The 26,585-nt window shown below is 36.0% G+C and overlaps 1 protein-coding gene across 3 annotated transcripts in view; it reads right to left on the bottom strand.

Annotated features, from left to right (window-relative positions):
* Nucleotides 1-26,585, bottom strand: part of ldlrad3 (low density lipoprotein receptor class A domain containing 3) — a 98,754-nt gene that overhangs the window by 49,187 nt on the left and 22,982 nt on the right. For 2 of the 3 annotated variants that reach the window (XM_014469968.2, XM_023342461.1), the window contains exon 2: nucleotides 12,794-12,940. The exons of the other annotated variant lie outside the window; for it this stretch is intronic. In XM_014469968.2, coding sequence (XP_014325454.2) covers nucleotides 12,794-12,940 — 147 coding nt within the window. The remainder of the gene's footprint in view (nucleotides 1-12,793; nucleotides 12,941-26,585) is intronic. 3 annotated transcript variants of the gene reach the window in all.

The following is a 26,585-nucleotide window of genomic DNA, read 5'->3' as shown; positions in this document are numbered from 1 at the left end:
ACTTGGTTTGACCATCACTTGACCATCAAATAATTATGTAGACTGATCAAATCTATACCTGATTGTTCTATACTGAGCAAACATCTTTCCTTTGCCTCCTGCTTATCCGCTTTCTGCAGCACATTCCAGTGGATGTCGAGGTGTTCAAAGGCCAGAAGAGATATAGGAGGATATAAGTTCTGTGTCTGTCTCAGGGTTGTTATCCCAGTGGAAAAGAAACCCTCCCAGGAGCCAAAGAGGCTCCAAGGAGACATGCTATAAATCCATTCTACAAACACATTCTGTAAAGCCCTGCTTTAGATGTAGTCTAAAGAATAAAGAATAGTCTTTATATTTGTAAAAACATTAATATTTTTTGTGGTCTATTTTTACCTATAGTGGCCTTTATTTGATAATGAAGCAGCAGGAAAGTTGCTTGTGAGAGAGGCATTTGGCAAAGGTCAACAGGTAGGGACTCAAACCCAAGATTACCGTGTAGAAGACTGAGGTCTCCATACATGGACTGTGCGATTTTCCCCTGTGTTACCGCTGCACCCCAGAAGAGGTTTTTTTTTTTCCAAGAAGAAAAACAAGAAACAAGAATGAAAACCATAGCAGGTATAATGTTTCCTCTGAACTGCGTTATTCTACAATGATTACAGATTTTATTAGAAATAATTTGCAATTCAGAAATCAATTTGAAAAAAAAATCGCTTGAACTTGTTCTAATCTCATTTCTTGTGGAAATATTGGGCATATTCTTGCCTTTGGAGCTGAATGTAGTGTCACACCCCTAATTGGGGATTGTTGAGAAATCAACAATTTTCCAAATAATAACTTCAGTGAGTGTTCCTATTGATTTATCACTCTTACAGTTTGGAAATGCTCACTTAAGAGTGGAGCATAGCTTGAGTAGGCTAAGCTCAGCATTCTGGTGGTGAGAGTTAAAAAGCTTGGTAATGAGCTTGTAAAGGCAGTGTGTTGCTTGAACAAATCAGTTACCACTTTCAATTTCAAACATTTTTTACTCTCTTGGGTCCCACAGCTGGCTCATTAGTTGGTAGGTTGAGCTTATACGTACGTACACACCCTCTATCAGCCTTTCATTCTTAGTCCAAAGGATGTGATTTCATTTTTTCCCAAGGTTCCCTATCTCAATCAGTTAACAGAGCACAAAAACAACACTGTGTCTTTCTTATAAAAACTGTTGCCCGCTGTTATCTCCCAAAAAAAAGCAGAGTGAAACCAAAAAAGAAACAAAGAAAAAAACAAAACCTCTTGCTACTGCACATCAATGCTGACTGATTACTAGATTTATCCATGAGTGTGTGTGTCATTTGGCTCACCTGAAAAAACAAATAGCTACTCAAAAGGCAAATATCTGAATACTGAAAAAATTCCATTTAGCAAGCTAGCCAAGTTTCCACAGATTAAGAGACTAAAACACCAATCTTCTCTTTGTGTTAAAATTTCACTTTTCTTATCACATGAACACACCCTGCTAATCTTGACAACCCTTTCCCTTTACATGATGAGACTGCTAAAAGACTGCAGCATCTAAGCTTTGATATCTTAATTTAAGAAAAAAACACCTCAGCATTCTTGAGCATGTTCCACCCCTGCTGTTAAGCAGAACTTGTTGCTGTTGATAAGCATTTAGAGGCTCTTTTCAAGTCAATATCTCAAAGGAATCCAGTGGAGGTCAGTACACAAGGAAAAAAGTAGTCCAATTGCTTTGGCTCCAGGCTCAGGCTTGTTTTTAATCCTCAAAGTGATAATGCAGAAATAATCTTTAATATAATCAAGGATAATATCAAACAGAGGAATTTACTTAGTTCCTATATCTTACGTCAATATAATTATATCAATAAACAGGGAAGCGGGAAATCAAAACTCCCAATAATTATAACCCTCAACGATAGGAAGCACATACTTTGAAACAAATAATACTGTCTTTGTGTCTTTGTGGGAACTCAGTGTCTCCTACTGAGTGAAATAATTTAAATAAACAAAATACAAAATCTAAAAATAAATAAATACAAAATAAATAATCACATAATTTTCAATAAAGATGATATTTAAGTAAACTAAATGACACAAAGTTGGATGATATTTGGATAAATCTACCCATGTCATCAGCTCATATTGCCAACATATTGCAATCCAAACACATTTGAATTTTTTTCAGAAACCTAACCCACAGGAGTTATCTCTTGGCAACTGCCCTATAGGTTGTTAACCTTTATTGTATTTATTTATTTACAGAAATCTAAAAATGTGGCATATATACTCAGGCCTTCTGAATCAGTAATTTTGCAACAATCACAAGTCTTATGGAATTTGTTTCTGTGGAAAATACCACAAGCTCGCTGGACTTCTCCTTGTAGACTTGTCTGGACTGTGATTGGATGTTCTGTCAATCATGATCAACGACAACCTATCAGAGCCTTAATGTGTTGGAACTTTTTAGAGTGTGGCAGAACAGGTGTTTTTTTTGTAGTAGCTTGCAGTAGTTCAATAGTTTTAGCAACTGTACTATCAAAAGGGAGTTATGTGTGATATTTGCTGATCATTTTGTTTTGTTGCATCAAGAATTGTAAGTTGAGTGGCAATAAAAGGACGCCACATCTTTGAACGGATGCCTGCTGTTTTTTCAGATACAAATCGCCACACCCTTTAGTTCAGTTTCCATCAACATTACACATGTAGAAAATTACATCTTTACCTATTCTCTGTAAAATAAAGGGAGCTCAATCAGACTGGATGGAAGATTTTTGAGAACATGAATTTTCAAGTTTGCCACAGACCCTTTACCTCAAAGAAACTTCATTGATTATTTTCTTGCATGTTAAATACTGTCGTAATTTTGGATGGTGAACTTTCACCCCAGTCTCAAGTCTCATGTTTTCTTCCTGTACTGCCCTGTGTTTAACATCATCCATCCTCCCAACAACTCTGGTATACTACTCCACCTCTGCTGGTGAAAAGTATCCCATAAAATGATGATGTTAGTACCACGTTCAAAAGAAAAGGTTGATTTGTTTAGGACATTTGCTGTCCTTCACCTGTTTTGCATGTAGGTTAAAAAAAGTTGAATTTGAGTTTATCTGACTCGCTTCCATATTATCTTTGTTGCATACACTGCTTGTAGCAAACTGTAAGTAGGATTCCTCATGGCTTCCATTCAACAGTGGCGTTTTCTTTCCCTGTTCCCTGTTCAGGTTTGCAGAGAGCATGACTAAGAGTTGCCATGATGTGAGTTCCCCCTGCCTGAGTTACGAATCTCTGCAGGTCCTTAACCGTAACCATGGGTATGTTGTATGCTCTGAATTTTAATTAGAGAGATCAAAAAAGGGGTTTAATATCTTTATATGCCACAGTTTCATGATTTTATTTCAAAATAAGCTTTGAAAACCATACCCTTTTCCTCTCCTGCTTCACAGTTATGCACTGGTGTGTTGGTATAGATATATATTCTATTTAAATACACTAAATGTTGTGACATAAATATATTTTTTTAAACTTGAAGGGGTATAAATGTGTTTGCACAACACTGTTTATAACTGGTGAGACATTAAAGTAATTTCCCTTTATTAAGATCCAGTTTGCAAATCTTAGAAATGTGATCTACATTTTAAAGTCATGATTCCAGTCACTGAACACTGTTTCGCCTTTGTAGAAACTTAGCAGCCAGTGAGCAGCCATTTGTTAATGTCATGGCGTTCTTATCTTTTGTCTCTGAGCACTACTGATCCCGCTGATGGTCAGAGAAGTAAAAGCTGAACTTTTACAGATGGATGTACATGGTGCATTCTGAACACATGAATTCTCCCACACAAAGAGGGCATGACCATGGCCTGCAGGTCTGCTACTTCTGAACAATCACTGCTTTGAAAAGTGCCTCTCAGTCTTTCTTTCCCTTTCTCTCTCTGTCCAAGACCCATTTTTACAAGGGTCTATGTCTTTGACTCCCCACTTCTTGCTGTATGCGTCACGTCCACTCCCACTTTCGGACTTTCGGCCCTGCAATGTTTCTGCTGTCTTGCTTGCTCATGCCTTGCTCAGACAAGGGCAAAGAGGCTAATCCTGGCTCTGAGGCCCAGTAAGCTCAGTCAGCTCTCTCCCTTCTCTCTTCTGTCAGCAAACATTTCATCTGACACCCTCCTAGGCCGGTGTTATGGACACCAGGGAGCAGGATAGTACTTTTGACCTCTTTGTGAGGAATTATTCAGGACCATGCCCTCTTAATCTCTGCCTCAGGTTCCCTTGATCATGCCAACAAATATATTAATGAATCTGTTCCAGCAAATAATGCAGCTAAATGCTTGTGTTGGTGTTTTCCACTGAAGGTAGTATATTGTGCCACACTAGCTTTTTTATTACTACCTCAGTAGTTCAAAGCACTCTGAGTTGAATCTACTCTGTGAGGTGAAAAACTCTGCAGCCTATTAAATGGTCTGAAAGAAGCTCACCTTCAGGCTTACATAACTATACCTCTATCACAACACTTTTGTCATTCACAAACCTGCTTTCCTATTTTCCATCTGAAGAAAGAAGTCATGTCTAAAAAATATGCACACAGTTTAAAAAAAAATCTCTGAGCTCAGACTGACAACATCTGACGTGCCTGGATAGCATATCCACAAGCAGGAACTCCAACTACCAGAGCAGTTTATTAAACCAATTTATTCATGACTTGTTTTTTTCCCTCTGTTGTCAGGAGGTGAGCTCCATAGTACACAATGACGCACAAAGTTTTAAAAGCTCCAGGTACAGATTCAACCAGTTATGGTCACTTTAAACACACACAAACACAAACACAAAATGTATTGTTTTCCATTCTGAGTCACTGAAGCATCACATGGAGTGATACACAGCTGATTCCACGCAAGTGAAGTGCCTTCCAAAAGGATTCGTTCTCCCTGAACTGTTATACTTTTTGTCTAGTTACCGCCACCACCTTCAGAGATTTAGGATTATAGACCACAGATGACTATTTATATGAATACAAATCTGAAAACTGTGTCACCCAGTTGCGGTCACCCCCCTCGGTCAACACTTGACAGAATCACCTCTCGCTACAATAACATCTTTTGATGGATTTCGTTCAATTTCCTTCAGGCAAATTCTTCTTTGGAAGTGAACGGAGAACATATGTGCATAGCAATTTTCAGATTCTCAATTGGACTGAATTTGTATGCACCTCTATTCATTAACTTTTACCAAGTTGTCTGTCTTTCTTAAGGAAGAGCAGCCTCACAAAAAGTAATTTGATCTAATCTAACAAAAGCACCTTCTTCCACATGTTGACCAACTCCTACATGACTGACTTTAAATAGAGCTTTCAATTGTTTGATTTTCTTCCCTCTTCCACAAAAGCAAGATATGTGTAGCACACAACTAATAAGTTTCTTGTCAACAGATTCTCACTGGAGCTGTGAACCCATGTTAGCTGCTTCTCTGATTAATGTTTCCTTGCCCAGCCTGTCAGGTAAGGTGGACAGCCATGTATTGAAGTTGCATCAGATCCTTTCCATTTTCTTACGAAAGATTAAAAGCACCTCCTAAGATGTTTAAAGCTTGGGATATAGTTTTATAAACTGACCCACATAAATTTTTCTCTTTGAACTGTCTGGTGTGTTTCTTGGTCTTCATGTTGCTATTTGTTCATGCATGTTCTCTAACATACCTCTGATCTATTCACAGAACAGCTGGATATATACTGGATCCTCCAACTTTATGTTAATCTATGTAACAAAATCCTGATAAAATAAAATACATTAAATTATATGGTTGTAATGCGACAATATGTGAAAAGGATTACTAGGTTTGAATGCTGTTGCAAGGCACTGTTACTGTGAATTAGCAACACAAGGACTATGAAGAGAGAAAGGGTAATCAACTGTGAACATACTACAAAGTCTACAGATGGGCTTTTGTCTGAAATTTTGCTAAACCTTTGAGAAAAAAACCTAGAATTCTAGTCTTTCTCAGCAAGATACTAATACAGTGTATTGCATCCTTTAACATTACATGATGAACGCTTCTTCCCAAAGTATGTATTGAAAAACTTTATTTACATGACTCAAGCTGACCTTTTTCCAAGAAGGAATCTGAAGGACACACTAACAAAAGGAGGAGTCCTGGGTCGCAAAATAAGAAAGAAGTTTGTCTTATGTTGGTCAATAAACATTCTTGACTATTGAAGACACAGTTCTCGCAGCTTGGCGCATTGGGCTTATCAGAGTGGAACATTTGCGATGAATAATATATCGAAGGAAGAAAACTCAGTGGAAGTTTTTTATGATTCACTTAAAAACCTCAGCACAGGCGTTAGCATCGGCATATAATGCATTCAGGTCAACAAGAAGGCATGGACAAACTTTACTTTTGAGGTAAAGCGACTGTTCGTGATAAAAATGTATGAAATCCTTCACCGATTATCTGCTGAGGTTCCTGTGTGGGTTGATCTATCTCGAAAGCCTTGTACAGCTTATTGGGCTCATTCATTCCTGTGAGTGAAAGCTTCAAAGCTTATACAAATTAAATAGCAATACTGACAAAACTACCAGTGGTGTTATTTTCAAGTGTCAAAACCATTTGAAAGTCATATTTTGCTTAATATGCAAAATGCTTGATTTTAAACCGACATTTAGTTAATGAGACAGCAAAATGTAATCACATTTGACCTTTACTTGAGGCAACGTAGTATTCCTTGGATCTGAGACAGCCACATCAGCACAATCTGCTGCCTAATGGGCTTAAAGGGGATCCACTACAGCTGTCTTCTGGTTCAAATGCTTGCAGTAAAATTAGACACTGATTTGGAGAAAACTTTGTATACGAAATATATATGTTCATGCACAAAAAGCACACTCTTGTCGCTCTGTGTTGCTCTTGTGGTGGACTATGACATATTCTCCTGGACTTTAGATCTTGTACGTGTTTGAAACTTCTTTTGTAAGCAACCCATTTTTATTCACCTGCCAGCCTGCTCCTTTGCATCCAGCTCTCTTTGCCCTTATATGATGTGAATGCAATGCTAAAACTCCCAAGATGGTTTGCTTCTTTAAACTTTGATCAACCAAGTTAAATAAGCAACATTAAACAATAATCAATTTAAGCATAAGCTGTATTGCTGGATTGAGATGGATTTGGCAAGTTTTTTATGGTGCAACCAACATGTTCAACTCTACAGCTCCACGATTGGATTTTTCTTACAAGTATGTCATTATTACAAGGACGTCAACAACTAAGGATTCATTTATACTAATATACAATAAAATAATGGGTATTGGAAATATTCAGATGGAAGCCCCCCATCACATGTTACATAGGAAAAAAATTTAAGATTTTAATATGTGCAAAGCTTTCCTAACATCTGAGAATGCAAATCACAACACACACATAACTTAAAGTAAGGCCTTTTCTGTAAAGTATGACCAATGTCACTTTAAATCTTGACTTACTATGAAAACATTATATTACTATAGCTAGTTTTATTCGCCTCTTAGATTGTAAATTGTTATTGTGTCACAATAAAATATACTTTTCAAAAACAAGCTTCAAAGCAAGTCAAGTCAAAAGTCAAAGAGTTCTGTAAGTGTGATCTTTATTTATTTATTTGTTATTTATTTGCATGTTTTTAATTAGAAATGTCTCGTAAACATTCAAACTTTTATGTAATCACCATTAATATGGCTGTGGCAAAACCTCTGAGCCACATTTCAGATAATAATACTGTATTTCAGAATAATTTAACAATGAACCACATGGAAGTGGCTCAGGGAGGAGGGAAATGGCAAGATTTTATCTGATCTGCAGAGATCATATTGAGTCAAGCTGCTATAAAGACCCAAGGGCCTTTTTGATGAGGAGTTAGAACTCAGAAATGATTTCCAAGTCCAAATATTATATCCTGACAAGACCTGAATACCCTATAACTACAGCTATGATGGTAGTAAGGCAGAAAACCTATAATGAGAACAATCTGTCCAGTTAGCCCTGCCATCCCTGTACTTGAAGTACAGCCCATGCTGTAAACATCAATACACCATAGGGAAGGACTGAGTCCCTGCAGCCAGAAAAAGACATTTTGTTCAGGCATATGATTTCTTTAGGTGTGCATCACTTTGTATTTGTATATCCCCCATAACTCTATGTCCTGCGTGACATGTATCTATAGAACAAGTATTAAAAGAAAAATGTGACTTATGAGAGGTAAACAGACAGAAACCAATCAAATGGAAAACATTCAATCAGGAAGACAATCAATGTTTGCTTTAGCTTTGACATCCATGCATGTAGGCATCATAGTTCCAGTACCAATCAAACTGTGGTTAAAACATGCAAAGTGGAATCCTTTGGATCTCAGACCCTTACTTTATCTAAAGCTCATATTTTTAGTTATCTAAGTTGTATTCCTTGGGGGTAAAAGTCTGACAGAGGAGATGAAAAGGCTTTAACTGTCAAGATGACTCTATTTTCCCAAAACAGTCCATATTATATCTCTAAAACCCCATCATTCATTTCTAATCTTTAATGATTTATAGTTGGTGGAATTCCATAACATAATGTGTTAGCTCATTGCAGAACTTAAATGTTTACAGATTCACTCACTTCACGGTTTCCTAATCTTTAGCTTCTTCCCAGGATTCAGAGGTAACCAGAACAATCTCAGAGATCTTCTCTAATATCCAGCTGAATACCTCAATTTAGGCTTTGATGAGAAGAGAGCTGCTCTTTTCTCATCAAAGCCTAAATTAAGGTATTCAGCTGGATAATGTTCAGGTTGGCACCTTAACACTTGCTTGTCAACCTCTCTGGATGCCCACTCAAGGCATCACAATACCAAATTATTATTTTCTTTGCAGTTGTGAAACATTTAAAACTTCCCATATTATTTCATTACTCATAAATCATTTGCTTACTTAAACAACCCACTCTAAAGAGAAAACTGTTCTCTGAATTTAGAAAACTAAAACTACATAAAAAATCTTGCCTTATGCGATGATAATGACTTCTCTACTGTCAGATAGACCACAAAACAATCCTCACTCCCTCCTTTCATGAACTTCCTCTCACCTCTTGGAGGGGGATGATCTTATGGCAGGAAAGAGAGCTGATAAGGATTTCAGGAGAAACTCCTGATTCTTCTACTGCTTCATTAGGATTTGGCACTTGTATCATGAGACATGTTTAAGTTTCATCTAATTTTAATTTTTGTACCTTTTGTTGTTCCACTACTAAAATTGTAACTTATATTCTGATATTTTGTCAGGAGGTACTTTAAATGATGGGTGAGAGAATGATTTGCATTACAGCTGCCTGTTCTTTCCTGCTGAGCTGTTGTCTGGGTTTCTACGGTTCCAGCTCCTTTGCTGGAGTCTCATTGTTTTTTTGATCTTAACATTCTTATCATGGAATATTTGTTGTCTGATCTTAACAAACCCGTTGCTTTTTTCTGCTTATTTTTATTTTCTTATTTTTATTTGCAACATTCTCTCTTATTTCTTTTCATTTTATCTCCATGCTGTTGAACCAACACTGAGGTCATAAAATGACCTTTCAATCATCTGTGTCCTAAATATTTCACCTCTTCTTTGCACATTTGGAGTTCTTGCTAACTTTGTGACCTTCTTCAGCTAAATGTTTTAAATTAAGCTAAAGTATCCTTTTACCACAAATCTCATACATTTACCAAAACTTCCCTTGTTTGATCAATTTCTATTTACCAAGAGAGTTTCATCTAGTTTCACTGAATCAGTAATCAATAAATCCTATAAATTTAATAATATTTCTCTATTTTAACAACATTTTGGTCATTATTAAAAAGACGGTTTGTGAAAATATCTAGAATCAGCTTCATGCTGTAGTTTGTTGTTATCTGGGCAGTTGCTCTTACAGTTAGGGCCTGTTTCTCTAAAGATCTTCTCTGTTTTATCTTTATTCTCATTTCAATAAAATGCTCCCACTGTAACTCATTTGTAATTTATTCTATTTTTTCTACAACCTTCTCAGCCTAGGAGGAATAATTAACATTCTTATCTAATATTTTAGTTCTCAATTCTATATAATTATTACTTGTATATTATAAACATCCTTAGGATCATGCAAAGAATTTTTAGCTGTTTCTCTCTAAGATCTATTTTCTATTTTCAATCATTAAGTTCTTTCAAACTGCTATGAACCTTAAACACAATTATCATTCTAATTTTCAAATCATCCTTTCATCTTCTTTTACTCACTTACACCTTGCCTTCTTTAACTATACCTACTTTTCTTTCCAACTTTTAGATAATTATTTTTTTTTTCATTTTGTTTATCTTTAGACGCTACATCAGAAGCTGATGAAGCCTCCTTATCCATTGCAGTGTTTACTAACGCAAGCTGATAACCGGAAACCTTACTGCCTACTGCCGATCCTCATTGATTAATGTTGAGTCTTGTTACATCATGTAATGTTGAGCCATCTTAAATATGATGCAAACCTGAAATTCCATTTAAATTAAATTTCTTACTTTTTCAAAAACTTGGTACCTGGGTGAAATTCTGCAGAGTAAATCTATAAGTAATTTGCAAACATTTTTATGCGTTGCAGATATTAATAAACATAGATACACCTCTAGCTAACAACTTTTAAACATAATGTCAGTTTGACAACAATATTTTACAATAACTAAGGTGATTTTTAAAAAAATATTAATATGTACTGTAACACAACATTAAAATTGCTTACGGACAAATTGACAGCAAACTGTCAGTTTTGACAGCAACCTGTCATGCCCTTCTGTTGAATAAATATTGAAACATGAGTTTGTGTGTGTGTGTTTCATCTTAGCAGGGGACAGATAATTATGATTATGCTTGCAGAGCAAAGTACTGAAGCCCTAAGGATTCCAGGCATTGTGTCCTCCTTAGATAATACCCTTCCTGACAGAACTACTGCTGAAGCTATCATAATAAGTCCTTCCCGCACCTCTTCTCCTTCCTTTTTTCCCCTTTCCCCATTCTTCCATTTATCTGTCTGTCTGTGTCTGCAGAGACCCGTTTGGAGCAAGAGCTTTTTCATGAGGCAGCCGCCTGACAACTAGCCATCTATTTAGGGATAATAGGGCCTACTTACGCCAGAAGAGATAATGCAGTTGTCTACAACAAGTGCAAATAGTCCCCTGACAGCAGAGGCCGGCCGAGTGTGATGGCTGAAGATCTTTTGGCATAGGCGCTTCACAAAATATCAGCAAAAAAAAAAGAAACTGGGCTGCTCTTATTCTTAATAAAAACATCTTCAAGTAAACTGAGTCAGACATAGGACAAACTTAAGATTTGGGTATGTTTTTTTGTTTTTTTTGCCAATCTGCACAATTGTGGGAATATAAGGTCATACAGATACTGTATCTGGTGTACAGAATCCGCACCAGATGGGCAAGTTTTATTTTTCACAACTTTAAAGTCACAAGTTCAGGTATATTGGATGGGTGGTTAGTTGATAAAAATATTTTATTAGGCTAATTACCAAAATCAAACAATTTTCACCTATATTTGCTCTTACTGCTTATTAGCCATGAGGGAATAACAAAATATCTTGTCATTACTAAGCTACAGAAAGAAAAAAAAACATGAAAATATTGTTATGAACCATTAATATTGAAGGGTCTGCAAGTCTATTTAGAAAATCAATCAAACCATCAAATATAAAGTATAAACTCCCAAATAATTTTGTCTTTGTTTTAATGATTTCTGTAAAGCTGTTTAAAAGCGACTGCTCTCTTACAGTCACTGTGTGATGTTGCTGTTGGTTATCAATAATTAATGACTACCCAAGGCTGGAAGGCAAAACATGCTGGGGTCATAGCATTATAGTACAGCTCTAAAAGTGAGATGAAAATCTGCAATCTGTAGAAAAAAAGTCACTGCAGACTTAAATGGCTGATGACACTAAGCCGTACGCATGTTTGTGTGTACTGATGCGCTATGGGACACTGTCAAGAGTTGTCTTCCTGTTCCCTAAAGTGCCCAGAAGACAACTGAGGGATGAAAGACAGCTAGAGGGAGGGAGAACAGAAAATGAAGAGAAGTGACAGAAGAGAGGATAAGCCATTTGTAATTTTGCTTTTCTTACAAAACAAATTTAGTCAGGTAAAAAGGGTAAAACTCCTTTAAGAAGTGGCCTTAATGTTTTTAATAGAACAGCTTCTATAAAGCAAATTAGAAACCAAAACCCTCAAATAAGATAAATTAGGAAGACGCTGACACACAGAGAAATAAATGAACAGGATGATAGGGATTTCAGTTCGTCTTAGAAACTCAAAGTCAATCTTCATGAGCAATCCCATCTTTGTGTGGAGCTCAAAGTACGTTGGGAGGGAGAAAAAGGAGGAGCAGCAGACCAGAGGGAGGAGAGCCAGCTAAATGCAAAGATCAAAAATGAGCCACTACAGTTGCCTTAGAGTAAAATTATGTGTTCCTATTTCCACATACAGAAGTAATTGGTCTTGTCTTTGATGGTATTATGTTTTGCCATGGTACTGAACTGAGGCTAAAGGAATGGAGGAAAAGGGAGTAGGATGCTTGCAGTGGGGGAGGGCAATGTGAGCGCTGAAGAGGGAAGTTAATTTATGTCGGCAGAGAATTAGGTTTTACTGGCCCTTGTGGCTCTGTGGACCGGGTGGGAAGAGCAGTGAAGACTGTAACGCTTTGTGGTTCAAGAGTTGAAAGATCACTACATGGCTCTAAGTAGGCAATCTGGCACTTTCAGGCACAGCTAGAAAGCTCTAAAACAGGTTTTGATAATGGGGTTTAAGCTTGAACTTACGACAGCCTCTCTCGTCGCTCCCGTCAACGCAGTTGGGCACTTTGTTACACTGCCAGTCACTTGGGACACACATTCCATCTCCACACATGAAGTTCCCAGGACTGTTACACTCAGTGGTGAAGTTATTCCCAGGAAGCTTTTGGCTCTCTGATTTGGAAAAAAAACAGAGTATTTTACAATTTCTTCACTCCATAAATAAATCAATGAAGGATGCATCAGCAGCACAGTGAAAATGCATAACCTTTATGGTTTGACTCCCTTAAAGGCATAAACATATGATAGGCAAAGCTTTTGTTTAAAAAGCAGAAGGGAAAAAAAGCCATAAAAATGAATACTAAAACTGAGAAGGTCTTTCAGGAATAACAGTACGGTTGGCAAAACTATTCCTTTAAAGCGAGGCAATTTCTTAATGGAAAAAAGATAATAACCCAAACACTGGTAAACACTCACATACACAAAGCACATACTTTACACATTCAACATAGATGCACTGATTCCCATACATACCAGAAATAGACACTTTCACACAAAGAATGCACGCTAATCGAGGTTGGGCCCGATCTAGTTGACGCAGTGCAGCTGCAGCATAATAGGCTGGAATGTGAAACATGACCTTTTGGCTGAGAGTTGACACTGTGCGGCGAGCGGTTTCACTCGTAAACAAAGCTATGTGACAGTAATGAGGAGTTCCGGACAGAACGGATAACACTTATCCTGCAGCGCCAAAACTATGGTCCACTGAAGGGCCACTTCATATAAATTCAGAATGAGATGCAAAAGGTGAACCTGCCGTTAAAAATCTTGATCACTTTTCATATTAATGGTGGTGAAGGAAACCAGAACATAGTTGAATTTTCTACAGTAACTGCAATTAAGTGTCAGGGCAAGAGATGAATAAATGAAAAAAAAAAAAAAGTGCAAAATTTGTCACTTTTCTGATTAGTTAACCTAAAAACTGTATTTAGCAGCTTCATTATTTTGTGTAAATTGTTAACAAAATATTGTATTCTATAGTTTAATATTTCAATATTTTAGAGCAATAAAAAATAATAATTGAACAGGAGACCTGTCCTGTGCTGCGCCTCTGACCAACTAACTACTGACAGGAAGTGTGAGCGCCCCACAGTCATGAACATGACTATGTGTCACTTAAATGACATCACCTTTCTGATAATCTGTTGAGATGATGTAAAGTTCTGTTTTGGCTTTTGCCATTTAGATTTGGGATTTCCATCTGAAAATTGACCAAAAAAAAAAAAATAATTAGAAAATAGTGTTATAATTTCTATTATGTCTACCTTTACTCTTATTCAAGACTTGCAATATTTAAAAAAAAATGCAATTGCTGCTTTCACAAAATGTGTTATTATGGGGGTTAAATAACCCCCATAATAACAGAGCACTGCCACAGAGCAATATTTCTCTGTGGCAGTTTAATCTGTTATACTTGTTTGGAGATAACAAAATTGCATCAGTCACAAGAAATGTTGCAGACTATTTCATGTAAACAACACCTTACTTGTGACAAGGGTGGTTGGAAAAAAAATTATTATGTATGAATCCAGACTTCTTTTGGTTCACGAGTAAATTCATGGCTGTCAATAAGATATTTCCTGCTGACATGCAAAGCCAAGAAATAGCTTAAAAAGTGACTTAAAAACATATTTTCATTTCTGAAGGTAAACACAATAAAGGAAAGAAAAAAAATGTCATTTTTAAGACACTCTGTGGTTAAAAATATTATTTAGTAAGCTGTTTAGATTTGCATTGCACAGATCCAGCCTTCCCATCTTTTTCTACACATTTTTACACCTTTCCAAATGGTGTTCTTTATTTATTTATTTATTTATTTATTTATTTATTTATTTATTTATTCATTTTGGATATATTGTAAAGTAAAGTAAAGTAATGAAGCTTACCATTTAACCCTTTAATCTCAATGCGTAGTATCACTACAAAAACTAATAGTGACGGAAGCCTTCCTATAGAAAAAAAATAGAAAAGTTCCGTTAAGTTTAGGGGCACAATACATCAGCTAAAATAAGAGCCCTCACCACATTAAAATTATTATGGTGGCAGCCTTTTGAGGGCTGTGTCAGGGTGACAGACGAGATATGAATGTTTTGTAAGCACTGTGAGTGGCCAGCAGCTAGTCTGCACTATGAGAGAAGCACGACTGCAAAATGAATATCGCTCAAATTAAAGGTCACCTTACAGAGATGCAAATTTAGGTAGTTATTCACATGAAGCAAAAGATTACACTCTCACATTTGAGAAGAAATTGACAAACAAAAACGCCCAAATTTCAGATTATAATTTCTACCAGAAATGCTATGGTCCCTGCTGTCTTTTTTATATTTTGTTGTTATTTGCTCAGCATCACCAGAAAAAGGATTTACAGCACTGCAAAATACTTGTAGGGCAAGTGTACCTACCTAACACGTTACTAATCAATGTCCATTAGATGTGAAACGACATCTTGTCATTTTAAAAACTGAACTGAATATTTCTCGTCAAAGTGAAATTCTAAATCCCAAAGTGTTATTTGTTTTGGTATAAACTGTTGTGCCCGGGTGTCAAGGCAAATATTTTAAGCTTGATAATCTGTATGTTTGTGACTCTCATTTTAAAGCAACACAGGAAGTAGTTTTTGAGTTGGGTGATAGAGTCACCAGAGCAGACAAACAAAAATTGCCTGTTATGTTGGCTGACATATGACGTTGCATAAGCATGGATGACGTCCTCATCATTTGTAAATTATTGTAGTGGCAGCTTCTGAGTGCTTGGTGGCAAAAGAGAGGGTGACATACATGATGTGAATGTTTTCTAAGCTCTTTGAAATTACTGTGAATGGCCAACCTGTAGCCTGGAAACAGAGAATATTTAATTACTAATGATGCTGAAATATCTGCTGAGCTAAAGGGCTAAGCTAAACACAATCTAAGGACTAGTCAAATATGAATCTAACTCTCTTACAATGATTACAGAATCTTTGAACCCATTTGTAAACTCTAAATGTATTCTTAGTTATTCCCAAAATGTAGCTAAAATCTCATTAAACCCTGGTTTTTCTTGTCGTATCTCCCTAGGTAAATATCTTATCACAATTCTAATATTGTCTCTCCATTAATAGGTCAAACAAAATCAATAGTTATTTATAACATAAAGTTGAAACATTTTACTCTGTTTCAAAAGACAGTTTACCAAAAATGTGCATAGAATAAAGATTACTTGTTCCGTTCCTGATGTCTTTGAATATATTAATGATGGTGCTGCTAGCCTACACATTTTATACTTCAAATCAAGTATAAAACTGATGATCATACCCAGGTAAACAAGCTTATGCAAAAATATGTTCAAGGCCTCTCAGTGTTGACAGCACTCCAGGGAAAAACATGCCAAAAATGTCCACTCAGAGGAACGCAGAACAAATGTAAGAGAGAACCATGCGGAAATAACTTCAAAGGACTGTTGCAGGGAGGCAGCGGGTTAATTGGAAAGTTGCTTTCAGGGCATGGCAGAATGGCAAAGGGACTGTGTGTGGCCAAAAAGTGCAGAGGAGAAAGAATGCTTGATAGACAGCTAATCTGTTCCAATGTTTCTTTGATAATGCCAACAGAAAATCTTTTGTAGGCAGGTTGGGAGCCCTATTTTCTGGCAAGCTGAGTGCATCTCATTCCAAACCTTAAATTGTTGATGTGGTACAGTAACAAGCCTGAATGCTTCTGCTGTTTACCACTGGGGTAACAAGAAATTTTAACTCATTAGGAAAGTAAGTGTAACTCATAACATAGAACTTCAAAGCAGAAATTATGTTGTTTCCAACATTCCCATCTGACAGTGGATGTATCCATGCACACTCTGTAAAATAACAAATCTATATACCTTACTATGTTGTGGGTAGCTAGAAGCATTGTGAACAGCAGCAAAACGTCACTGTTGCGTAAAACCGTGGTCACACAGTGCGTGTGTATGAGGGAGAAGAGAAGGAGATAAGGCACGGATGGTTCTGGACAGCTGTGTATCTTGCTGAAGAAAGTGTAGACCAATTACTCAGAGTAAATATTGACTGTACTATCTTAGCCTCTCCACACAGTCAGACCCCTTCTATCTCTGCGCGTCTTCTCAGGTTACATTTAGACTGTTAAATCATAATGCTCGAGACGCAGGCTAGATACTTTTTAATTAGCATTTAAATTTCTTCTTGTTTTAAATAAAGCCTGAGCGAATCACTAAGGGGAAATTTCTTCCCTGCTAATTTTTCAGTTCAGCTGTTGTTGCTGGTGATCTTCAGGAGAACACATTAATTCTAATTTAAAAGGAAAAAGTACCTTCAGCATAAACTCAGGTCTAATTTCCCAGTGGTTTTAAATAAAACTCCAACTGATTATTAAATTACCTGCTGCATATATTTGTTGAAATTTCAGCAGATACGGTGGAACAATAGGTACACGTTGGGTGACAAATGGTATGCAATATTAAGTCCACTGCTGGATTCTGAAAATATAGAATTAGTTCATGCAGAATAATTTTTTTCAGCTAATGCTTGAATATTGCTGCAGTAGCAGAAAACCCGAGATCATCCCACTTCCCCATGCTGGAGATTTTAGTTTAACAGTAACAATAAAAGAAGTTACCTTTAAAATTAATCACACAAGTGACATCTAGACCCAACACTTAAACTTAAACTTCAATAAATGTGATGTTTTTATCTCCTGCAAACTTTGCTTTAATTCTACTTCTTTTTTCTATCTAATCATAAGAAATCATAGCCAGACAGAGAGAGTCATGAAACAGGGAGAGCTGGTAGCACATCTCCCCTCTCAGAAGAGGAAGTAGAGAGTTAGACAGTGAGAGAGTAGAGAGTGAAGGGTTGCTGTTTTCAAGAGGAGCATAAGTATAATCTGATATTAGTTTTGCAGTCAGGCTTTCTGGTGGAACTTGCCTCCATTCAGCTGCTTAATAGACATCTTGCTTGTAGCTCATTTTTATAATGAGTCAATCCAGCACTTTCTGGTGTGACTTTCAGTCATACCTACAGGTAGTGCCCTGAAATTACATTATTTATCTGCTTTTTTATGTTTGAAGGGTAGATATTTAGAGGAAAACATTCTCTATAGCACCTATGTTTTGAAATTTGCACTCAGTTTTCAGATTCTACAAAAAATGTATGATTTATCATTATGATGAAAGTAATGAACTGATTACTCTATGCAACTTAGTCACAAGTGTTTGTTTAAAATTAAAAATGAAAATATATATCCTAAGTTTTACAAAAACTGCATGTTATATAATTGAATGTTGGAATGATCTTAGAAAATTCTATCCAATTAGATTACAAAGTACTGAATTTAGAGTAATGAAAATTATTAGTTTTTTTTTTACCTATTTCGAGGATATAAAAATAACATAATGTATTGTACATGTTAAGTTTCCAGTAGGTACGATTCCTTAAAGCACATAATGCTTCTGGTCATGGCAGCCTGGAGACCTCAGTGCACTCAAAGCATTTCTCAGAATATGTAAAACTATGACCAGCCACCCACACACACAAATCCTAAGAATATTTTACACTACATGTCAGTTAGTTGCTGGATAGCCTATTTGGTCGTTAAATCTTAAAAATCTAAAATCTAATCTACACTGTAACTCTTGACAGCAGCTACAGAAAATATGGCAAACTTTAAAGCATATTAGATGGCCTAGCGTCTCTTTAAAATATCCCTTCAGTCCTGTTTGGCCAAGTCAATTAGAAGTAAATGTTGCTGCAAAACTCAACATAGAGATAAGCCGAGCACTTTACTGTTGGAGGAAAATATATCCCTTGTAATCAGGGACAGTTATTGAGACAAAGGCATCTTAATCAGCCCTGATCAAAGACCAACCAGTTATGACTCAAAATTCTGAACTTTTGCCAAATAGTAAAAACACAAAACTTAAGCCCTACAAGGTCATGCCAACATCACTCTTCAGTGTGGAAGTTATTATGAAGGGAAAAAGATAATAGTTTACTCATTATTAGTAAGGTGTTGAGAAAGAAACTCAGAGGGATGTCAGCATTTATTTCAAAAAGTATCTTCAGCAAAATGTTGAGGCGTATATGTAGTATGTGAGAAGAAGGCTGCGTAAGACGGAGAGAGAACAAGACTTCCTGTACAGAAAAGGTGATCTATTCTATGCTTTGGAGCTTTCAACCTCAGTTTCTCATGGAAAATAATAGATTTAGAAATGCTGCAGATCTGTTTGAAATTTCAGAGTGACGTTCATTCTCTAGAAAAAATACAAAAAGCCTGCAATGTTAGTAATGACAGATATTTTAACTAGTGTTAAAAGCTAAATACAATTTAAATTATGAACACCGTAATAATTTTCTGTTTGTTATAAAGTAATAGAAAAACCCTGCTTTTACCCACTGTGACATTTCCTCTGCCCCTAATATCAGCTATATCAATCAATATTAGAAGGTAAAAGCGTCACAAAATGCTCCAAGAGATTGGAAATGGACCACAAAAGTGTAATCAGTACATCTGTATTGTGATGCACAAATAATCTGACTATAGTGTTTAATTCTTTGAATGGCGTCACCGTGCTAGAAAAAGATGCTGAAAGAGAAGCATAAGTGAATGAATAGAAACCAAGAAAGAAAAAAAGAACTTGACATGGGCATACTAAGCAATTAAGCAAGAAAATGGTTGAGAAGTAGGCTAATAAAAATGAAGGGTCCCATTTTCCGCCCCTGGATCCCAAGCAATAGCTACCCTAAGCAACTCTCATTCCGTGTGCTCTGCAGAAGAAAGGTCAGTGATATAAATCTAAATCTGAGAAGACTGTTGACTGGGCTGTTACGGCTTTCACCCCCTGTTTCTCAGAAGGCCTGGACATCTGACCCGCATTGATTAGCCTCGGATAAAGGTTCTAACTCAGACTGAAACAGCGCCGGAGAATTGATTGGGCTGGCATTGTTCAGTTTGCAGGACGGAGTGAAAATGAAAGTAATACCAAGGGAAGGAATGCAATAAAAGACAAAAAAAATCAACCAGTTCTGTCCTAAAAAATAAATCTCATCTTCTTATTTGTGGACCATGAATGTAAGCATCTCCAGTAATGTACCAGTCTGTATCAGAAATATCTCAACCGAATCAGGTGGATATACGTGCGCATGAAAAGGCATGCCGAATTAAATTCCAGCCTGATGATATCAATTCACACATGGGCAGCAAGGTCTGCTACCATGGAGGATAGAGAAGGGCTGAATCAATACAGCATAGCCCTGAATAAAAACTAGCACTTTCAGGTTCACGGATAAAAAAAGTATTTTTCAATTACACATGATTTTTAATGGGTTGGCTATACAAGCTCGAGGCTTTGAGGCGCAGCAGGGGTGTGGAGGTGATTTGGCGCTTCCCTTCACAATACAAGACACACAATATATTCTTGTGTGTTGGTTAGAGAGTGAGAGAGAGAGAGAGCTAGACAGAGAGACAGAAAAAAGAGAGAGAACTTTCTAAAGAAAAAGGGATATTCTGTTCTGTTCCTTCAGCTCACTGAAGCGTTCAATAAAAATAGGCACAAGTGTAAACAAACTGGTCTGCATCAATTAGAGCCACCTCAAGGACAGACTTACAGGAAGCCTGATGCAGGCAGTGAGCATCAGAGCAAGCAAGGTCTTAATGGCCATAGATAGAGAGAAATCAGTCATCCATGGAAATAAACAACAAGCCGGAAAAGTATGAAACCAGCTTCTGTCTTACTGAGCTGCTGTTAAGCTTGTTTCATTTTATTTTCTTTCAGTGTCAAAGGGCAAATCTCTTCTCTGGATCCATTTGTTTACAGGGAGGTATTGCTGGCTCCATGAACTGTTATGTAGGTAGTGTCATTTGGCAATAAAAGCTAAATGAGCAATTCACAATAAAGTTAAATTGAGCAAGGCCCACAATAAATTTGAGCTAATTTAATTTTACTGTGAGAAGAACAAAGTGCAAGTTGGAAAAATGTTCATGTAAACCTATGCTTGTTAAACTCACTCCAGTCAGTCAGAGGATGTCTGATGAAGAGCTATGAAAACGGATTACTACAGTTTAAAATTTGGAAATAATCCTGAAATTTCTCAAATATTTCATATTTCTAATATTGTATCCGTTTTTTAAGAAGATTTTTATACTGTATTGTCATTTATTTAGGTTCTGATCCTTATCTGAGCCAGTTGATTGTAATGAAATATTACAATAATCAAACCAAAATAATTCTAATAACCCCCACAGTTGAACCATATATTAATAAAATAAAGTGAAAAGCTTAAATCATTAATTGTCAATGCAGACATGAAGCAACCTGTGGCAGACAGATGAAATTTATACCTCTAAAAATTGTGCACAAATTACTAGAAAGATAAAATTATAAAATGGCAAAGTAGGAAATTGACCAGCGACCCGACAAAATATACATAAAAAATTGTTTTATGGATTTATATTCTAGGACACACACAAAAAAAATCATTAATGAAAAACTATTTCACGTTATGGCCAAATTCAGGAATAAAAAATGTCAGGCCAAGATTTGGATGGTTATTTATCGTCCACATGGTCATTCACAGCATTTAAAATGTCTATCTCCAAGGGCAAGAGACACCTGGACAGTGGTGCTACCAACTGTACCACTGTCTGCAATTTATTATAAGAGTATTATTTTATCTGTTTGTATTAATTTAATTTCCAATGGAAAAGGCCACCCAGCATACTTTTTATGGCTAAAATTGTGGCAAGAGTTTAAAGTTGTATACCCTTGGTCTACTCCATTTCCCATTTATGGGAAGGTTGACATTTAATATTGTCAACCTTGGTGTGTGTGTTGACTTTGTTATGATAGTGGTTATTTCAGTTTGTAGGTCATTTCATTTATTTTCTCCTTCATCAAGAAGCATGATTCCAAAAATAAACTTCATGAAAACAAAAACAATAGTCACATTGATGTAACTCACTTGGGAACAGCATTTTTTGTTCCCAAGTAGATGAACATCAAAAAGGTTAGGACACGAACATTTCAACACGTTTTGTGTTTTGATTTAAATTCCTCTGGTATGTGTTTTCATATCCAAGGCAAAGTTCAAAAACGAAACTTGACGTTGCTTTCTTTTATGCTTGCTCCAGCTAAACAACAAGGTGAGCAACCAATAAGATGAGCAACATGAATACTCTCACAAGCAGCCAGTCTTCAAACGAATTCTTCAGTGGGGAAAAAGCACATCCAGTATCCAGAACAAAAGTATTGTTCCCCTAACAAATTTTTTTTTAACTTTGCTTATTTTTCACACTTATTGACAACAAATTTTAACATCAGACAAAGATAATCTGAGTAAATACAAAGTCCACTTATTAGGGTGAAAAGCTTATTCAAACTATGCTCATCCAAATAAAAATAAAAAAACATTTTCCTTATTAAGTCATATTTAAACACAATTATTTTTTAAGCAGCAAATCACTCCTCAGCCTAAAAAAAAAAAAGAATATGTTGGTGATATATTCACCAACATATTTTTTGTTGGTTTCTTCTGTTGAACTAGTGACAACTTCCTGATGTTAATGAAACTATGATGCTCAGGGTTGAAGTCATTAGTTTGTGACCTGAAGTGAACTTGGATTATGCAGTAGGATAAAGAGCCGAAAAACATAATTGAGTCTGAATGACTCAAATCAATAAAATCATATTTTAAAATTTAAATCCAATCAAATTGCTGCTTCATGATGCTAGAAACCTTCAATATGGCTGATTTAAAACAAAAATAAATGGGCCAAAATTCCTCCACAGAGACGTACAAGACTCTCTGACAAAAATATTTCATTAGTACAGACCATTTACACATTGTCCTACATATTTGCAATATATTTTTACAAAAACAAATCAAGTTATTTTTGTCTCTGGGAAACAATAACTGTTGAAGGGCAGGTTAGGATACATAGATATGGTCTTAAGGTACACAGTTGCACTAGGTATAACTTTGTGGTGATTAAGGTTAACTGCTTTAAACTGTTGTGTCACAGAGATAAGAAACTTGAAAACCTTGTTAATGTACCTTGAAATGTTCTTATTTGCTGAAACTTTATTTTAAGTATTTTGTCTTTTTGGAAAATGAGCTCAAGGTTGATTTTTGACAGTTTTTGTTATTGTAAAAACCTTATTGGTTACATTTGATCCTTGTTTTTTTTCCTTCACATTTGATCAGTGAATAGCTTTGCCACAAAGCTATATCTCACTTCAGTCCCTATTCCCCTCCACATTCGTCTTTGCCTACATCCTCTGTGATGTTAATCCTGAGCTGACACTAATAGGCTGAGGCTGTGTTTATGTAGCCACTCTCATCTCTTAGAGGATTAGATGGACAATTGCCCGTCTGATACCCAAGTGGCTAAAAGAGGAATGCAACAAAACTAGATGTCTGAAAGTTCCTTTTGCTGCCATTGTGAGAGTGACTAATATAGATTTGAGACTTTAGCACTGAGACTGTGTTGTACTGCATTTATGTTCTAATCCTTATTTTGCATCTCGGTTAAGATGGACTCATAAACAGCAAGTATAAACTGTTGGTAATGTATTATAGGCTCCGTGATCCCACATTTAATGGGAGGACAGCCTATGATTAATGGAGCGCAATTTCACCAGTGAGACTAATTTAGCCAGTAATTGCTCCAAAGATTCAAATAATACACTAAAGCAAGAGCAAGGCCTGCTTGATAAAGAATTTGCCTCTAAATAATACATAATAATAACGCACAGTCCAGGCAATATACTCTATCAATGCTGCCAGATAGCTGTAGGTGCAAGTTTAGAGAAATAGTAATGTCTTCATAACTAATTACACAAACAAAAAACAAATGAGGGCATTGTACCCTTTTCCAGCTCAAGACCATGGTCTTAGATTTGGAGGTGTTGATTTTCATCCCAGCCACTTCACTCTTAGATGAAAACTGCTCCAGAAAAATCTGAATACTATGATCTGATGAAACCAACAGAACTGGAGACATCATGGCTGTGCCTACAAATTATGTCTATAAAGGTTATGATGTGCCCAAATAGTAAATGTACTTATTATCATGCTATGCAGATGTGGTTTCTAAGATGATTCCCTCACCTCTGCATCCTGAATGATTGAAATGGCACCAGTTGAAGGACAGTCTAAGCTATTTTCTGCTAAATTTAGCTGATAATCTTGTGCTTTGATTTCCACCTGGTTAGCCAATAGTTGAATAAAAACAAATCGGTTCCCTCTATTCCAAAACACATGCACTAGTTTGCATCATCAGCAACCCATACTTTATTGTATTGCAATATTACAATATTTGATGTTTAACAAAGTTAACATATTTTATACAAGCTAAGATCCACCTAAAACACATTTTTAGATAGGTCAACATACATGACCATCTATGTAACAGCTTGGTTAGAGCTGTGTAATAAGTAATGCAGGTTAGGGATTAAACACAGTTAGGTTTAAATATTAATATAAATACTTGGTACAGGTGGGCATGATTTTGCATATATAAAAAAATAATAATACTAAAGTGAAATGGGGCTATTTTTAATATTCTTGCTTTTTATTCAGATCGTAAGTTTTGGAGATTTGAGCAGTCACATGATCTACTTTTTTATGACAATAGTTTGGTGCTAATCTCATGCACTTATTAGAATAATTTAATGTTTTGGTTTTTTTTCTAAAAGGTGCAACTGGAGCATTTCAATATATATTTTTATAGATATTCTAATAAAGAAAGACACTTTCAAAGAACCTGTGAGTAGCCTCTATTTTGCCTGCTTTCCTTAAAATGCTAAGGGCATCTATAGTCTTCAAAAACATTATTATGACTTCATAGATGACAGATATATCATGCAAACACACTAAAGTGCTCAATTGATATTAAAATGTTCATATATCTCCCCAAACCTGACAACCAGTACTGTAAGGATTTGCTTACAGGGGGAAAACAAAATCAATATTTTCTTTTCTGACTCAGCTTTTACTTTACTCTGCTGGAGTTTACACTTTTACTGAAACTACAAAGTGTTTCTCCAAACTGTACACATAGAGTCCACATTTGGGATTTTCTAAGAGATCTTCGAAGTAACCCCAGTGATCAGTAGATCATTTGAAGTTTTAACATTTTACAAATGCTAAAAAAAAGAGAAAAAACCTGGTTGTAGCTGTAGTCAATATAACAAGCTGTTCTGTTGTTTTCTAAAACCGCTGTGCCTTTAAAGAACTGTTCTTTTCCCTCTAAATGACCCTTTTCTCTCCAACATCAGATATTCTCCCCCCCTCCACCCGGTTCTCTATTTCTGCCCACTGATGCACCATCAATAATCCAGCCTCTTTAACAAGGCCAAGGCTTTTAGAGTGAGTCTCGCCCATGTAGATCCCTGCTGGTTGCTGTGTGGTCTCCTCCTAATGAAAAATCTTACATTTTGCTCTACAAGGCTGCCTGAACCTCATACCCTGGAATGTTAATAATAGGTGTAAGCTTAAAAAAGTTTTGCTAAGATGTGGAGAATATACTGTATTTATTACAAGGTGTTCTTGTTTATATTTAGGTGCAACGGGGAGGATTCCTAACGCATGAATAACTCTCTGACATGCTTTATCTAATTAGAAATAATTTTGGGTTTTGATGTAGAGAAAAATGAAAAACAACCTTCAATTTCAAAACGAATTTTAATAACTTAGATGCTGTGGTATGATCATAACTTCAATATAATTCAATTTAACAAATTCAAAACATTCTAAATTTAAAGAGACATGCATCCTGACCATTTAAAAAAATGAAATAAAATTAACAGATGCACAAGTGATATGGCACGCTTTACAATTAATGTGTTTTGAGGCTCTTTTTTATTGTTATATTGGTTAAGGACAATTATTTGTAACGTGTTGCACTATAGTTGTGTTCACACACGAATTAATTCAAGGTTAAAATAATTTAATCTTGAACATTTTAAAAACATTGAATCATTTTGGAAATTGGAAAAAAAAAATTTGCACAACTGATATTCGATTTGCACAATCGAATATCAGTATCTATTTTGTTTGCCTTTGTGTGAAAAAGTATGTATGTGAAGGCGTACGTATCTGTTCATCCAACATCTATAGAACTATTTCAGCAGAATACCATGCAACTATGACACATTGATGAGGAAACATAAAAGGACACGAAAATTTGATTCACACATGCCAAAGCTAAAACAAACAGGAACATCTGATCAATACATACAGGAAAGCCAGTTACCTAATTTAGCAAAATACACAATATAAAATAGGCCAATTAAGTGATAGATGATAATAATTAATAAGATATATTCTTTCACACAGTCGTCATAAATGAGACACAGACACACACACTATAAGTCAAGTAAATTCAGCTGGCTAAGAAAACGATTAAATAATAATAAAAAAAGAATGTCAGAATCACACACACACACCCCCACGCACCTGCACCCCCACACACAATAATAATGGAGATTTATCTCTCCACTGTTGCGACATGCATGATCAGGTTGAAGGATTGCTGCACAGGCTTATCAAGGAGGAGTGAACTGAGTCAATGACTCAATGTAATCTGTTGGGTTTTCTTAGATACACAGTTTTTTTCAATCAATTTGAATGAAGAACTTTACTTGAGCCACTGATCAACAGAAATGTGTGATTGTACTGAAATTCCTTTTTTTTTGCAAAATTCCCTGAGAAAAATAATTTTTCAGTCTGGAGTGTCCGATAAACACCAAAACTCAAACATCCACATAGTATAAG

Source organism: Xiphophorus maculatus, chromosome 2 (assembly GCF_002775205.1).
Source record: "Xiphophorus maculatus strain JP 163 A chromosome 2, X_maculatus-5.0-male, whole genome shotgun sequence".
Lineage (NCBI taxonomy): Eukaryota > Metazoa > Chordata > Actinopteri > Cyprinodontiformes > Poeciliidae > Xiphophorus > Xiphophorus maculatus.
The sequence above is the reverse complement of the archived record's forward strand: the minus strand, read 5'-3'. Positions and strand labels throughout refer to the sequence as shown.